At 37.0% G+C, this 18,215-nt stretch overlaps 1 protein-coding gene across 2 annotated transcripts in view; it reads left to right on the top strand.

Moving 5' to 3' along the window:
* LOC117337258 (CMT1A duplicated region transcript 1 protein-like) overlaps window positions 1-18,215 on the top strand; it is a 42,188-nt gene that overhangs the window by 11,816 nt on the left and 12,157 nt on the right. For both annotated transcript variants that reach the window (XM_033898160.1, XM_033898153.1), the window contains exons 3-6: window positions 13,114-13,565; window positions 14,663-14,898; window positions 15,445-15,648; window positions 16,137-16,258. In XM_033898160.1, the coding sequence (XP_033754051.1) occupies window positions 13,114-13,565; window positions 14,663-14,898; window positions 15,445-15,648; window positions 16,137-16,258 (1,014 nt within the window). The remainder of the gene's footprint in view (window positions 1-13,113; window positions 13,566-14,662; window positions 14,899-15,444; window positions 15,649-16,136; window positions 16,259-18,215) is intronic.

Genomic DNA, 18,215 nt, shown 5'->3' with positions numbered 1-18,215 from the left:
TAAGATGAGTTTGTCAGTAGCACGGATAGAGATTTATAAACCATATGATACACATGTTAGTTACTTTGACACCAAGTTTCTTTCTGAAGCATTACATTTAGTATGAAAAAAATTGAACGTTTTTAATTGATTGTATTCTAATGAACTTATCCAAAGTTTTGCTAGTGTTAGATACATTCTTGATTTCCTAAAGTACAGTATTGAGGGAAAAATATTGAAAAAAAAACTTTATTGGATAGGTTATGACCTTTATTTTTTGCATACTTATTAAAGTGTAAATTTTGCTTTCCCAGCAGTTTTTCGCTGCAAAATGAAAAGGCCCACAGGAAATTTGCCAGCAATGAAGACTTGCGCTGTCAATAAAATTTTGATATTAAATTCATTTTTACCAAATTCTTTCTTTTAAAATTCTTTTTTTTTTTTTTTTTTGTAAATGCAACACACATCTTGTATTTAGAACTGCTACTTGATAATAGTTCTCCATATTTTCCAATATAGATATAAGAATTGTCTTGATGTGTTAAGCTGTACATTGACCAGAGTAGCTTATAAAGGATTGATTTAAATATCAATAATTGGACACGGATTAAGATTAAAAGGTATGGCAAACTAGCCGAGGCCCCCAACATGCATTATCTTAAGTCTTATCATAACTTATGAAAATCTGTCAACGTCTGAACGTGACTTATTTATCACGGATTAAGCTCTTATCTACAAAGTCTTTTGAAGTGGATTTTGTTAAGTGTAAACCGTATTTTACGTACATATTTTTTCACCTGTCATGGGAAAATTTGATCTATGGGTATAATATAATGTGTGTACACATGCTGTGTGTCATAATTCAGAAAAAGCATATGTCCAACATATGTCAAGAATTAAAATTCTAAAATACCCTCAGAACTGATGTGAAAAAAGACACGCACACACACAAATTATTGGGATGAAATTAGCCATTTAATTTTGTCAAATGACAATTGAAATATGAACTTATTTCAAAAACATATGACCATATAACATGACGTTTAACTGCAAAGCTCTTGTCATTCATAACCACTGTAATTACCATTGTAAGCCAGATCAATGCTTTTGAGACCAGTAATACAATTGTATAAAACCTAGACAGTTTGTTGACTTTTTATAATTATTGACATTTTGAAATCTTTTTGATTTTTAAAATATGTTTCTGATTTATACAGCGCAAATTACGTTAAATACGGTAGGTTACACAATAATACGAAAAACAAATGATCAGTGAAATATCGCAGTAAACGTCATGACAACACAACACATTTAATCTTGAAGAGATAAAGACCTGGTTGGCCAGGCTGGGGTTTGTGGAGATCGAAACGCTTTGTGTTGAAATCAATGTTATTGACTTTGCGCCCTTGTTTGGCAGAAACCACTTTGAGAGAGACTACATGCCGTGAAACGTAAACTAGATCCATGAATCTTTTGAGTCTACGGTATGGCAAAATGATCCCGGGGTCACACAACCTGGAAACAAAACGACCAGTCTGTGTCTAAGTCTGGCAGGCTACGTGAGAGCAAGCCGATACTAGATTTTCCAGGTCTTAAGTCGGAGGTCATCTTCTTTAAATTGTTTGCCTGGTTATCACCCCATGAGAACTCACTCATTCATGTCCGACACACATTGACCGTTTTGTTCTTTGCCAATTAACACGCTGTATTCTTTCTGTTAATAGTTAAACAATGAACTAGATATCAGTATATTACAACAATGCCATGCTATGGTGTATTAGTTTATTTTCATATGAAGTCCATTCTTGGGTTTTTGAAAATTGATTTTCAATAATGAATACTACACGGCGTACCAGATCATATTTTTCATACAGTGTGGTAGAAGTTCTATCTTCTGATAGACTTTATTAAGGATATATTGTTGATATCTTTTTTAATGAAAATTTGTATTTAATGCTATTTGGTGTATCCAGAAGTTATCTAATAAATGTGTTAGAATGTATAGATTTGAAATTATATTTTCTCCATAGACAAGTAGCCCCTTGGAGCTGTCTCTAGAATATTTAAATTATAAATAAAATTGAGCCTTATGATTTTGGTTTCTAGGATATATCTGTTCCTAAGATTCAAGCTAGGGGGAGATAATCTAGTATTATAATTTAGTGGAACAAAAATTAGGGGCTGGTGGCCAGTCTGTTTTTCTCCTAACTCAAAAACACAATAAAAAACATTAATCATAACAAGAATAAACAAGACATTACAACACATTGTCATCTTAAAAACAACAGAAAAAAACCCACTATGTACAATTTCCTCTAAACAATGTCAGCTAGCCTATGTGGGGTTGCGAAAAAATTGCAAGACACTTCTAAGCAAAAATCTGGATCTATATTGATCAGAAAGAGTGGCCTGCACATATCTTATTTTTCTGAACATGTAAGAGCCACAAAATAACGTGGTACAGTATCATACCATTCTTGACTCAAGTGAAGATCCAAGGGTGTAGGTTAATCCCTAATTGAGGTGCTTTGCATTTCTCAGGAAGCTGGGGTCAAAAACGGTTCTGTGTCTGATGGACAAGATATTTTCCCTCAATTGCTCTGGATATATAGCATGTAAACGGCATACAATATGATGTTCAGTGAGGAAGCCACCAGCTACTACATGGAGACATTCTAGACAAAAATCAGTCCAGAATATGATGCATTGTATTAAAATGTATTTAATTACACATACAGCAATCAATATTTAGCATATTTCCCACTTTCATATACAAATATGACAAAACAATTGCCATTCTAAAATTCAAATAAAACAAACAAACCTTTAAAATTTAGAAAGCTTTTAAGATGTATAATACATTTCCTCATAGCATATTATTTAGCCATTGATTTTAAAACAAATCAAAAGGCTGAAAAATTAATAATTTTAATTTAAATAGAATGAATGAGAACACAGTTAAACACTTAATGTTTTTCAAGCTATTGTTTGTGCTGTAGGATATTGTACTTTTTTGCTCTAACATCAATTGATTTTCTACTCGGCCTTGATCTGTTAGAGGTATTGTGAGAACTTAAATACCTATACATATATGTTCTGGTCTTTAAAGGTTGATAATCTATGGATTTTCAAATAGAAATGTGGCACAAAAAAGGCTTATCAAGCCTAGTTAGCAAAGCTGAAATTAATTTATATTTAAAAAAAATTTCTACAGGCAGTAATTTCTGAACCGTTAAAAGATTTCAGATTTTAAAAATTGAAAATAATCTGGAGGTACAGAAATTTATTCTAGAAATTGAAAAGGATATCTTTATTATTTTCATTTAAGAAATATCTATCAATATTGTTTTTACATTGTTAGCATTTAGAGAAATAATTATACAAAAAAAAACAAAACAAAAAAATTTAAAAGAAATGTATGATCATATACATATTGTATGCATGTACATTTATACGTTCAGTTTTTAACTTTGAAATTCAACATTTTTGAAAATAAATTGCTGACTGAGAAGATATGCATGTAAAATATTTTCCAAGCTGATGAAACTTGACAGAGCTTGGTCATTAATGTTATAGAATACCCGACAATGGCAATTATTCTACCATTATTACAACATCATAATGACTTGAGTGGCAGGAAAATGGCCCACTGAATAGGCATTGTTCACAATATTGATTCTGCGATGTTTGGAGGAAATTGAACTATAATGAATACCCCTGGTATATTTTTTCTTTTGAAATAAATCTGGGAAAATATGATTGAAATGGCCAAGATGATTTGATTGAATTGAAAACTGGAAAACTTCGTCAGTAATATGATAGATCTGAATATGTTTGCTTTATTTTGTTTATTATTGATATATGTATAATGTTTCAAAAGCATGATTTGTGAGTTTTCCCTCCATCTCTATAGAAATCAGTCTGTGTAGACTTTGATGTCCTATACATTGTACGAGGTAATTCAGTTATGATTTGGAGTGTGGACATTTTTTTTTTCAAATTTTGTGAGAGAATAAACATCATTTACCACATTTCAGACCTTGTCTACGTCAAAATAAACAATACCCTAGCAAACGAAAGAGAAATAATAAGTGCAGTGATTTTTTTCTAAAGCCAAATTTCACTCTTTTGATTTCCCATGGGGAATTTAGCTACAATGTACATGTATATATACATTTTGTAGCTGCGGTATATATAGTTTTCCAAGATTACTGTATATTTTCCTGATTTAAATTAAAATGAAAAAAATGTTTTATGGAATTGAGCCTTTAAGTGGAAAATCTTAAGCAATGTTAGACTCAATTTACTGATGTGATGTAAAACACAGGAATTTGGCACAAAGTCCAGACCCATGGTCTATATATATATATATATATATATATGTATTTACACAATAAACATAATTGTCAAGTAGTAATAGCGATAGTACAGACAAGTAAACTGTCAAATTTTCGAGGTAATCTGCCCCTTTATCAAGACACAGGTAAATTACATACGATCACATATAGACATAGAACATGGAACAGTTACACAAATATAGTGGGTATAAACAACAATAAATATCGTTATGTGAAGAACTGTTGGTTGGCAATTTGTTTCAAGTCCCTGTGATATACAAGAATCATAAAATCCCAATATTTTCCCATCAATATTCCATTGACCAGAACAAATGTCCAGTACACGAACAAAGCATATTTATCAGGTCATGAACGACATACAACCAAAGTTATCGAACAAATATGTCTGTGGATTTATAAGCCTCCGTTAAGGTATACAGCTTTTGTATTCGTCCAGCGAGGGGAGGGGCGGAAGCTATGAGTACATTTATATGAGATTTATCGGGGTCATCATTCATCTGTGAATGGCTGTATTGAAACATGTTTCTCAGCTTAATGCATTCAATATATGTCAGTTTCCCATTTAACTGGTGAGCTATTTATCCAAGCTTACCAGTTCTTTTATCAGATTTACCCACCATTGATGAAAATATCTGCATGTATTACACATGTACGGTAAATTCACATAATTTTCGTGAGCCAAATACTTAAATGTTTAGATTTTTTTGGAATTCTCAGCTTTTGGTGTAAAATGCGTCTGATTTTTATTTATCACTTCTGATAGATATGTTGTAGGATGGTAACTTGAGAACTCTAATTAGTAGTAGTAGTAGTAGTAGTAGCACTTAAGCATTTCATAAAAATCCCATCTGATTTATAAATTAGATTTTGCAATTTAATTTGGATCTGACAAAAATATAAATTAGATGAATCTTGAGTAGATAGAATTCAGATTAAAGGTCAAACACTTAAGAAATTTCAGCCTCATTTACGAATTACAATTATCTGCTTCTTTGATTAGAATCGACAAGTTTCAATACTGGTACGGTAAATATGATTAAGTTCTGGAAGCTGAAAACCAAGGCTTTGAAATGTAACCCAGGTTTTAATTTCTGGATCTGTAGGGACTTCAGTGGTTTCTTTGAGTAAAGATACATTTAGTTTTAAAAAGTGGCCTTATGATAGCCTTTAGTCTATGAATGAGTAGCGAAATAAAGAAAGGCTGTTGACACCGAATATGTTTTCAGAAGTTAATTGATCTATGAAAAGTATGACCGTAAAGTGATATTAATTTCTGAAGGTATTTAATTTGGATTTGACAAAATTTTAGATTATAATTGCCTGTCATGTTTTTTTTAATTGATCATATTATATCAGACGATAGTATTATTGTAGAATCATGGTACTTTTGTAAGTTTTTATCTTAAAAGATTCACCAACATGACAAATAATTTTAATCCTTTGAATGACAAAATTGGGCAAAAATTTAAAGAGTAAAATTATCTGAGCATTACTCTAAGATACTGGCTAGATATAAGATAAATAAGTACATGCATTTCATTTCAAGTGTAGATTTATATATACAAACACAGTGTCACTGCTAATTTTTATCGAAAATTAGTTTGACTTGCGTCTTACCATAAAATAATAATGATTTAATGTCTAGATAAATATAAAATCCATTTTGATAAGTAGAAATGGTAAAAACGTTTATGACAGGACTTAGCCTTTCGTCATTCAACCTTTAAGAACACTTAGGAATGAAAATAACTTCACTGTCAATGACCTCGCACTGATATGAAATCAATTTAAATTTGGCACTGGATAGGAATGTCTTGAACTCAAAGAAATTAAAAAAAAAAAATCAATTTCACATGCTTGATATAATGCTCACATATAGGAAATCACTTTACTGTTCAAAAGTTTTCTTATGGTTGGAAGAAATTGATTTTTCATTGAAGAAAAGATCTAATATTGATTGTTGTTTGTAGGTGTTTGTGGTTTAATGAAAGGTTTGTTTACATTATACACGACCCCGTGGGAGAGAGGGCAGGTGCCAGGTGGTAGTTACAAGCAGTAAATATTCTGATAATATTCCGTACTAGGTTATATATTGTAAGACTTACGATAATACTCCTAAGGCTATTTACCGTAAATCTGGTAAAAATATTCCAAAGTTTATTTACCGTAAGTCTTGTAATTTCATTCCAAAGGTTATTTACCATAAATCTGGTAATATCATTCCTAAGGTTATGTACCGTAAATCCGGTAATAATATTCCTATAAGGTTATGTACCGTAAATCTGGTAATAATACTCCTAAGGTTTTTTATTAGCTCACCTGGCCCGAAGGGCCGGTGAGCTTATGGCATGGCGCAGCGTCCGTCGTCCGTCGTCTGTCCGTCGTCCGTCGTCCGTCCGTCAACTTTTCCTTTAAATCGCTACTAGTCCTAAACTACTCAGTGGATTTTGACCAAATTTGGTCTGAAGCATCCTTGGGTGAAGGGGAACCAATTTTGTATAAACGGTGGGTCTGGCCCCCCAGGGGCCTTAGGGGCGGGGCCCAATAGGGGAAATATAGCAAATTCTTTAAAATCCTTCTTCTTCTGTAGAAATGAAGGGATTTGATTCATATTTGGTCTGAAGCATCCTTGGGTGAAGGGGAACCAATTTTGTATAAACGGTGGGTCTGGCCCCCCAGGGGCCTTAGGGGCGGGGCCCAATAGGGGAAATATAGCAAATTCTTAAAAATCCTTCTTCTTCTGTAGAAATGAAGGGATTTGATTCATATTTGGTCTGAAGCATCCTTGGGTGAAGGGGAACCAATTTTGTATAAACGGTGGGTCTGGCCCCCTCAGGGGCCTTAGGGGCGGGGCCCCATAGGAGAAATATAGCAAATTCTTTAAAATCCTTCTTCTTCTGTAGAAATGAAGGGATTTGATTCATATTTGGTATGAAGCATCCTTGGGTGAAGGGGAACCAATTTTGTATAAACGGTGGGTCTGGCCCCCCAGGGGCCTTAGGGGCGGGACCCAATAGGGGAAATATAGCAAATTCTTTAAAATCCTTCTTCTTCTGTAGAAATGAAGGGATTTGATTCATATTTGGTATGAAGCATCCTTGGGTGAAGGGGAACCAATTTTGTATAAACGGTGGGTCTGGCCCCCCAGGGGCCTGGGGGGTGGGGCCCAATAGGGGAACATAGCATATTCTTTAAAATCCTTCTTCTTCTGCAGGAATAAAAGGATTTGATCCATGTTTGGTCTGAAGCATTCTTTGGTGAAGGGGAACCAATTTTGTATAAACGATGGGTCTGGCCTCCCAGGGGCCTGAGGGGCGGGGCCCAATAGGGGAAATATAGCAAATTCTTTAAAATCCTTCTTCTTCTGTAGAAATGAAGGGATTTGATTCATATTTGGTCTGAAGCATCCTTGGGTGAAGGGGAACCAATTTTGTATAAACGGTGGGTCTGGCCCCCCAGGGGCCTTAGGGGCGGGGCCCAATAGGGGAAATATAGCAAATTCTTTAAAATCCTTCTTCTTCTGTAGAAATGAAGGGATTTGATTCATATTTGGTATGAAGCATCCTTGGGTGAAGGGGAACCAATTTTGTGTAAACGGTGGGTCTGGCCCCCCAGGGGCCTTAGGGGCGGGACCCAATAGGGGAAATATAGCAAATTCTTTAAAATCCTTCTTCTTCTGTAGAAATGAAGGGATTTGATTCATATTTGGTATGAAGCATCCTTGGGTGAAGGGGAACCAATTTTGTATAAACGGTGGGTCTGGCCCCCCAGGGGCCTTAGGGGCGGGGCCTAATAGGAGAAATATAGCAAATTCTTTAAAATCCTTCTTCTTCTGTAGAAATGAAGGGATTTGATTCATATTTGGTTTGAAGCATCCTTGGGTGAAGGGGAACCAATTTTGTATAAACGGTGGGTCTGGCCCCCCAGGGGCCTGGGGGGTGGGGCCCAATAGGGGAACATAGCATATTCTTTAAAATCCTTCTTCTTCTGCAGGAATAAAAGGATTTGATCCATGTTTGGTCTGAAGCATTCTTTGGTGAAGGGGAACCAATTTTGTATAAACGGTAGGTCTCGCCTCCCAGGGGCCTGAGGGGCGGGGCCCAATAGGGGAAATATAGCAAATTCTTTAAAATCCTTCTTCTTCTGTAGAAATGAAGGGATTTGATTCATATTTGGTCTGAAGCATCCTTGGGTGAAGGGGAACCAATTTTGTATAAACGGTGGGTCTGGCCCCCCAGGGGCCTTAGGGGCGGGGCCCAATAGGGGAAATATAGCAAATTCTTTAAAATCCTTCTTCTTCTGTAGAAATGAAGGGATTTGATTCATATTTGGTCTGAAGCATCCTTGGGTGAAGGGGAACCAATTTTGTATAAACGGTGGGTCTGGCCCCCCAGGGGCCTTAGGGGCGGGGCCCAATAGGAGAAATATAGCAAATTCTTTAAAATCCTTCTTCTTCTGTAGAAATGAAGGGATTTGATTCATATTTGGTTTGAAGCATCCTTGGGTGAAGGGGAACCAATTTTGTATAAACAGTGGGTCTGGCCCCCCAGGGGCCTTAGGGGCGGGGCCCGATAGGGGAAATATAGCAAATTCTTTAAAATCCTTCTTCTTCTGTAGAAATGAAGGGATTTGATTCATATTTGGTTTGAAGCATCCTTGGGTGAAGGGGAACCAATTTTGTATAAACGGTGGGTCTGGCCCCCCAGGGGCCTTAGGGGCGGGGCCCAATAGGAGAAATATAGCAAATTCTTTAAAATCCTTCTTCTTCTGTAGAAATGAAGGGATTTGATTCATATTTGGTTTGAAGCATCCTTGGGTGAAGGGGAACCAATTTTGTATAAACAGTGGGTCTGGCCCCCCAGGGGCCTTAGGGGCGGGGCCCGATAAGGGAAATATAGCAAATTCTTTAAAATCCTTCTTCTTCTGTAGAAATGAAGGGATTTGATTCATATTTGGTTTGAAGCATCCTTGGGTGAAGGGGAACCAATTTTGTATAAACGGTGGGTCTGGCCCCCCAGAAGCCTTAGGGGCGGGACCCAATAGGGGAAATATAGCAAATTCTTTAAAATCCTTCTTCTTCTGTAGAAATGAAGGGATTTGATTCATATTTGGTTTGAAGCATCCTTGGGTGAAGGGGAACCAATTTTGTATAAACGGTGGGTCTGGCCTCCCAGGGGCCTGAGGGGCGGGACCCAATAGGGGAAATATAGCAAATTCTTTAAAATCCTTCTACTTCTGTAGGAATAAAGGGATTTAATCCATATTTGGTCTGAAACATCCTTGGGTGAAAGGGGAACCAATTTTGTATAAACGGTGGGTCTGGCCCCCCAGGGGCCTGGGGGGTGGGGCCCAATAGGGGAATATAGCATATTCTTTAAAATCCTTCTTCTTCTGCAGGAATAGAAGGATTTGATCCATGTTTGGTCTGAAGCATTCTTGGGTGAAGGGGAACCAATTTTGTATAAACGGTGGGTCTAGCCTCCCAGGGGCCTGGGGGGCGGGGCCCAATAGGGGAAATATAGCAAATTCTTTAAAATCCTTCTTCTTCTGTAGAAATGAAGGGATTTGATTCATATTTGGTCTGAAGCATCCTTGGGTGAAGGGGAACCAATTTTGTATAAACGGTGGGTCTGGCCCCCCAGGGGCCTGGGGGTTGGGCCCAATAGGGGAACATAGCATATTCTTTAAAATCCTTCTTCTTCTGCAGGAATAAAAGGATTTGATCCATGTTTGGTCTGAAGCATCCTTGGGTGAAGGGGAACCAATTTTGTATAAACGGTGGGTCTGGCCTCCCAGGGGCCTGAGGGGCGGGGCCCAATAGGGGAAATATAGCAAATTCTTTAAAATCCTTCTTCTTCTGTAGAAATGAAGGGATTTGATTCATATTTGGTCTGAAGCATCCTTGGGTGAAGGGGAACCAATTTTGTATAAACAGTGGGTCTGGCCCCCCAGGGGCCTTAGGGGCGGGACCCGATAGGAGAAATATAGCAAATTCTTTAAAATCCTTCTTCTTCTGTAGAAATAAAGGGATTTGATTCATATTTGGTTTGAAGCATCCTTGGGTGAAGGGGAACCAATTTTGTATAAACGGTGGGTCTGGCCCCCCAGGGGCCTGAGGGGCGGGGCCCAATAGGGGAACATAGCATATTCTTTAAAATCCTTCTTCTGCAGGAATAAAAGGATTTGATCCATGTTTGGTCTGAAGCATCCTTGGGTGAAGGGGAACCAATTTTGTATAAACGGTGGGTCTGGCCTCCCAGGGGCCTGAGGGGCGGGGCCCTATAGGGGAAATATAGCAAATTCTTTGAAATCCTTCTTCTTCTGTAGGAATAAAGGGATTTGATCCACGTTTAATCTGAAGCATCCTTGGGTGAAGGGGAACCAATTTTGTATAAACGGTGGGTTAGGCCTCCCAGGGGCCTGAGGGACCCAATAGGGGAAATATAGCAAATTCTTTAAAATCCTTCTACTTCTGTAGGAATAAAGGGATTTAATCCATATTTGGTCTGAAACATCCTTGGGTGAAAGGGGAACCAATTTTGTATAAACGGTGGGTCTGGCCCCCCAGGGGCCTGGGGGGTGGGGCCCAATAGGGGAATATAGCATATTCTTTAAAATCCTTCTTCTTCTGCAGGAATAGAAGGATTTGATCCATGTTTGGTCTGAAGCATTCTTGGGTGAAGGGGAACCAATTTTGTATAAACGGTGGGTCTAGCCTCCCAGGGGCCTGGGGGGCGGGGCCCAATAGGGGAAATATAGCAAATTCTTTAAAATCCTTCTTCTTCTGTAGAAATGAAGGGATTTGATTCATATTTGGTCTGAAGCATCCTTGGGTGAAGGGGAACCAATTTTGTATAAACGGTGGGTCTGGCCCCCCAGGGGCCTTAGGGGCGGGGCCCGATAGGAGAAATATAGCAAATTCTTTAAAATCCTTCTTCTTCTGTAGAATTGAAGGGATTTGATTCATATTTGGTTTGAAGCATCCTTGGGTGAAGGGAAACCAATTTTGTATAAACGGTGGGTCTGGCCCCCCAGGGGCCTGGGGGGTGGGGCCCAATAGGGGAACATAGCATATTCTTTAAAATCCTTCTTCTTCTGCAGGATAAAAGGATTTGATCCATGTTTGGTCTGAAGCATCCTTGGGTGAAGGGAAACCAATTTTGTATAAACGGTTGGTCTGCCCCGCAGGGGCCTGAGGGGTGGGGCCCAATAGGGGAAATAGGGTTAATCCTTTAAATCGCTACTAGTCATAAAGTTATGAATGAATTTGAACCAAATTTGGTCAGTAACATTCTTGGGAGAAGGGGAACAGAGTTTGCATACATTTTTACTCTGAACCCCCAGGGGCCTGAGGGGCGGAGCCAAATAGGGGAAATAGATATTAGTCTTTAAATCGCTACTAGTCATAAAGTTTTTAATGGATTTTAACTAGATTTGGTCAAGAACATCCTTGGGGGAAGGGGAACAGAGTTTGTATAAATTTTTACTCTAAACCCCCAGGGGCCTGAGGGGCGGGGCCAAATAGGGGAAATAGGGTTAATCCTTTAAATCGCTACTAGTTATAAAGTTATGAATGAATTTGAACCAAATTTGGTCAGGAACATCACTGGGAGAGGGGAACAGAGTTTGTATAAATTTTTACTCTGAATCTCCAGGGGCCTGAGGGGCAGGGCCAAATAGAGGAAATACACGTGTAGGGTTAATCATTTAAATCGCTACTAGTCATAAAGTTATGGATGAATTTGAACCAAATTTGGTCAGGAACATCCTTGGGAGAAGGGGGAACAGAGTTTGTATAAATTTTTACTCTGAACCCCCAGGGGCCTGAGGGGTGGGGCCAAATAGGGGAATAGAGATTAGTCTTTAAATCGCTACAAGTCATAAAGTTATGAATGAATTAGAACCATATTTGGTCAGGAACATCCTTGGGGGGAGGGGAACAGAGTTTGTATAAATTTTACTTTGAACACCCAGGGGCCTGAGGGGCGGAGTCTAAGAGGCCCAAGGGTCTTTCCCCACCCTAAGGGACTTAGTTTCTTCAAACACAATTAGGTTGTAAAAATAATCCATAGGGTCTTTCAGTCCCTTAGAGAGTATGTGTATGAACAACATGAACATTATTTTGACATTTGGTCAAATCCAACCAGTTGAGCGATACAGGCCCCATGGGCCTCTTGTTGTAAATCTGGTAATAACATTCCTAGGGCTATTTACCATAAGTCTGGTAATATCATTCCTAAGGCTATGTACCGTAAATCCGGTAATAATACTCCCAGGGTTATGTACTGTAAATCTGGTAATAATACTCCTTATGACAAGTTTATAGCATTGAATTCATTTCCTGTATCTAATGACATTCAGGTAGATTCGTTTGACAATAAAAAAAATCTTACTGGCCTGAATTGTGGTTACAATGGTAGAAAGTGTATAGGGCTGTGATGTTTGGTCAATAGTCTTAACTTCCTCCCTGCACCACATGCAGTTTATAGTCATAACTAAATCCCTGCATCTGAGAAAGTCTTTACTGCAGTTGATGATGAGGATTTAGTTATTATTTTATGCTGATAATTTGTTGGCTTAAGTGATACTTGGGTTTTGCAAACAGCTCCAAAGTTTAAATAATGTTCAGTTTTCTCAGAAAAGTGAAAAGTAATAATGAAACTAAAATGTGTTTCATAGATAGTATATCACAGATGCTGGATGAAGTTCATGGTCCATTGACTTTTTCAGCTGACCAAAGCCAATTAAGTTCTCCGAATTCTTCTTTTATTTACAGAGGATGACCTGTTGGAAGCAGCATCTATAGCAAGTACCAATTACACATATCAGTCTGACGAAAGACCTGACCTTGACCTACTTATCCGGGCAACACCCGAGTATGGCATCCCAAAGCATAACCCACTCACTGGTGAAGAACTCTTCTTGGACGATGAAATTGAAAATGACGACAGTGGTGATGAAAGTTTTACCTCAATGGACATTCTGTCAGTTGATCCTGCATGTATGGTCGTTCCGACATCGGCCAAGGCGGCATCAGGAGTAACTAAATATAAAGACTTTATCCGATATCTACCTGTCCATATTGCTAAATATGTGCTGGGATTTTTGGACATTGCTACACTACACAATGCGGTGTGTGTCAATAGCTATTGGAGCTCTCTAGTGGAGGAGGTACATCAGGAGTTCCGAATCAACCAGGACCTGTCGGAAGAGGTCATGCTCATGCAGGTTAGTGGAAATAATTTTAACCTGCTGCAGAATTATTAACTTCAGAATATTTGTTTTTTTATGCCAAATTTATCTGGCAACAAGTCCATGTCTGGTAATAAGCCCATATCTGGTAATAAGTCAATGCTTAGTAATAAGCCAATGTCTGGTCATAAGCCTATGTCTGGTAATAAGCCCATATCTGGTAATAAGTCAATGCTTAGTAATAAGTCAATGCTTAGTAATAAGCCAATGTCTGGTAATAAGCCCATATCTGGTAATAAGTCAATGCTTGGTAATAAGCCCATATCTGGTAATAAGTCAATGCTTGGTAATAAGCCCATATCTGGTAATAAGTCAATGCTTGGTAATAAGCCCATATCTGGTAATAAGTCAATGCTTGGTAATAAGCCCATATCTGGTAATAAGTCAATGCTTGGTAATAAGCCCATATCTCGTAATAAGCCAATGCCTGGTAATAAGCCATATCTGGTAATAAGCCCATATCTGGCAATAAGTCAATCCTTGGTAATAAGCCCATGTCTGGTAATAAGTCAATCCTTGGTAATAAGCCATGTCTGGTAATGCATTAAAGTTACAAAGGAAAAGAGCTACATGCATTTATTGTTCTGTAATTCCATCCTCTAATTTAGTCAAAATATATTGCCTCCCCCACCCCCACTCCAACCTCCAGGCTTATTAAAGGACATTTAGATTTTCTCTTATTAGAAAAATGCAATTTGATCAGACTAAAATGAAGACTCAGAACCAGTCTTTCATCTGCTAATGCTTTTCTAAGGGGTATACCCTTGTGTGTTTGGTCCATTGTTACCACAGAGATAATACCAATTGTTGTACTAATTTGTCCTAAAGCTACAAATTTAAAATTTGTAATGGTAATGAACAGTCTACTCTCAATGTGAATAGTAATGATAATAAATCCATTGATTAAAAGTAATGTGAAAATGTCTTGAGTGTCAAGCAGTTTAAGCATGCATGTTACAATAATATAGAATAATAAAAAGAAGAAAAAAAAAGCATAACAAAATTTACAGATGAGAAAAGTTTGATATTTATACATATGTATTATTAAAAATCATAATCTGTTGTTGTCTTAGGGTGCTGCAGCCCAAGGGGCCAACCCAGTATATGCCAAAGATATAGATGTGCTTGTACCGAACCTCCATCTTGGAACAAGGGAGGTAATTACTAATAAAGATCAAATCGTCAAAACCAAGTACAAGAATGAAGTCAATTTCGAAACGGCATTGACGGGAATATCGTGTCGCAAGGTCATCATGGAAGAACGCAACGTTTATTGTGGGTCATATAATGTCATGGTGCTGAAAGATGTGTAAGTATTCAAAGCCTTGTGTTGACGCTCAGTATTTTGGAATATTAAAAAAAAAAAAATCAGGAATCCAAACAGATTTTATCTATTTGAATGAATTTTGTATCAAATATATATGTGTTCATTTTCCTTATGTGCAATCATGAAAAGTAAATATTTGGAAAAATTAAGAGGTTAATTGTAATTGAATCTTCAAACAATGTTACATCAGGTAAAGATCTGAGGGATGCGGTTTGATCAGTTCTTGTGGACATGGTTTGTGTTCCTTGGCAAGCTGAGAACACATGGATCTTCCTCCGTTGTCATTGTTTTAGTTATGTCCTTAGACAAGACATTTTACAATTTCTCTAGCATGCTTACGCTAAAGGGCCTTCTGTATGCTGTTCAGTGAGGTAGCCACCAGCTGCTACAAGGAGACCTGTCCTAAAGTCAACCTGTCAGTTCATGGGTCAATAAATTCAGCAAACAACAAAATCAAGAATGAACAATTTTTGTAAAGAATTTTTTTTTGTATCTTTTTTGTATTGTTTTTTTTTTGTGTTTATTCAGAGAAGACTCCCATCGTGTTGTACACACTTGTGGAGGTAAACTGATCGCCATTGGGTCTAAGGACCGTAAGGTACGATTTATCGAGCGTGAATCGGGAAAAGAGCAGGGACCTGTCATCACCGGACATGCTGGAAGTGTCCGCTGTGTCTACCTGTGTGAGTCGGAAGGCTATGTTCTCAGCGGCAGTTACGACACAAGCATCAGGTAAATCATTGACATATTCTTTAAATTTTTCTGATGTAACAAGGAATTTCATTGGCTGATCTAATTGCTATATAAAGCATTGCAGGATTTTCTCTTAATTTAAAAGAGAGAAAAGAGTCATTGCAAATAAATCTATTAAAATGAAACTATTTTGCGGCAGTTTTTTCTATTAAAGTGAAGGGCTGGGATGTTCACAAGATACTGTATATGTACAGTGTATATATATGTTAATTGTACAGTTGAATCCTGTTTTCTTGAAAACAGTGGGGTCTTGAAAAAACTTGGAGATATCGTGGGTATTCGGGGTAATCAAGTCAATTTTATATACAATTTTTACTCTCAGAACTCAATTTTCCATTCAAGTTAAACAGGGTCTTCAAATTATCAGAGTTTGAGATAACAATGTTTGATATCTGTTAAAAATTTCCAACCTGAAGCTGTTGATAGAAGTTGAGTTATAATAAATTCTTGTTCCCTGTGATGAATAGGATGTGGAATATGGAGACGGGCAAGTGTATGAGGATATTCCGCGGTCACCGGGATACGATTCTCACCGTCTTGGTGTATGGGGATTACTTAGTTTCTGGAGCCAAAGACAACTGCTGTAAAGGTAAAACAAATTACATTCTGTTTCTTTTCAAAACGGTCACTTACCATGTACATGTACTTGATAATTTTTTTATGATACAATTAGACTTTCCTAAGATCAACAGGTTTCATTCAAATATCGAACAAATTTTCTTTTGCCAATTTTTTTATGTACATGTATATCAACTTAGCATTAATTATGCTTGTTGGCTCAGATGAAAGTGCATGAGGGATCTTTTGTGGGAGGGAACGGGTTGGGGTACCCAGAGAAAACCCACATTTATCAGGCAGGTGACCCTGTACCTTTTTACATCCGAGGAATCAAATCCAGGCACCTAGGTGAACGGCTAGAATTAATGCTACCATGCACAAAGCCATCCGAACACCCAAATTTTCTTTTCATACAAAGTAACTTCTTGATGTTGCTAAGATTTCTGGCACCTATTCATAATTAATATTCCTGAAGTGACATTTAACGTATAGGTATAAAGCACAATCTCTTTTGCTCCTGTGCAATTTGTTATAAACAAGATTTCCAGTACATGCATACATCAGTTGTAAGTTTAAGCAACACCAGATCAGAGGTCATGACCTTTTCTTCAGTACAATTAAGGTATATTTTTCACTTTTTTTTCAGGGCCTAATGCAAATTGTGTCAAGAGTTGGTCTCTTCACTGTTGTGACATATCATGATGAATTCAATTTACTTTATGCTTTTCCAGGTCTTATTTTGTAAACAGTCAAGTGGGTAGATAAACAAAAATAAATATTTACAACATTTCACCTGTTCTGTGGTGAGTTTTACATATCAGGTCGCACCTTATGTACATGTGTACCTGGGCCGAGGACCTAGTGTCACAGAGTCAGAACACCACCAGGTACTCTTGTTGGAGAGATATCATATCTCAAAACTCTCAACTATGCTGTAACTAACTGTCAGGAGTTTTAGAAGTGTCAAGTCAAGAGGCCGAGATAAAATAGTACTACATTGTAGTTGTAAAATATATGGAAGTCCAGGTAAAAACTCCAGGTCGGTAGAAGGCAAGGTCGTCAACCTTTTAACGATATAAACTTGACAACAACATCATGAAGTACCATATCTACCCTTCAATATACCCAGGGGCCAAGAAATGATTTCCGACAAAAAGCAAGGGGCTGACTTTTATCATTTTAATTCCTGAAAAATACCCTGAATATTACACTACATTCACTACTAGACTTGAATATTCTGGTGATAGACAAACATACATGTGTGGTACATTTAAATTACAGAAGTAAAAACCATTTAGCATTCCTTCGTGACATTAAAAATCAATTAATTTAATCTAGAATGAAAAATGATTTTTTTAAGGATTATTTAATAAAAAAAATCTAAGATATAATTCAAAGTTGATATTAGAGTGTCTAGATCTATCACATTTAGAATTTTTATATACCATATAGATCCCTACATTTAACTTGCACCAACTTGTTATCAAAACAGTAAAATAAAAGAAAGTCAAACCTATATAGAAAATAGAATTAAAAGAATTTTTATTACTGAAAATTTATTATATCAAATATGAAACCTTTATTTAAAAAAAAAAAATTCGTAAATAAAAATACCTGTATACCCAGTCTCTCTATTGATGTCACCTTGTGTACCAAATCCTTTTCTCTGAGAGATCCACCATTTCACCATTTACCAAAATCTACATTATCTGGAACACAACATATTTGTCTTTTTTTTTGTTTTTTTAAATGAAAGCATAAAATCTTTTTGAACGCATTTTGATTCTTATTTCAATATGTGGGGTATGCATTAATTATGTTAATATTGTATATTTCGGTTTCTTATTTACAAAATCATTATACATACATGTATGGGAATTGATTCTGTGAGTTATAAATGTAAGAAAATGGCTAATCCTCAACTTTTTGTAAAATATTTGCTTTAATATGAAGTATAGATTGATTTTATTGAGTATTATAATATGCTG

The sequence above is a fragment of the Pecten maximus genome, chromosome 1 (assembly GCF_902652985.1).
Source record: "Pecten maximus chromosome 1, xPecMax1.1, whole genome shotgun sequence".
Classification (NCBI taxonomy): Eukaryota; Metazoa; Mollusca; class Bivalvia; order Pectinida; family Pectinidae; genus Pecten; species Pecten maximus.
This window is presented reverse-complemented; position numbering and strand designations above follow the sequence as displayed.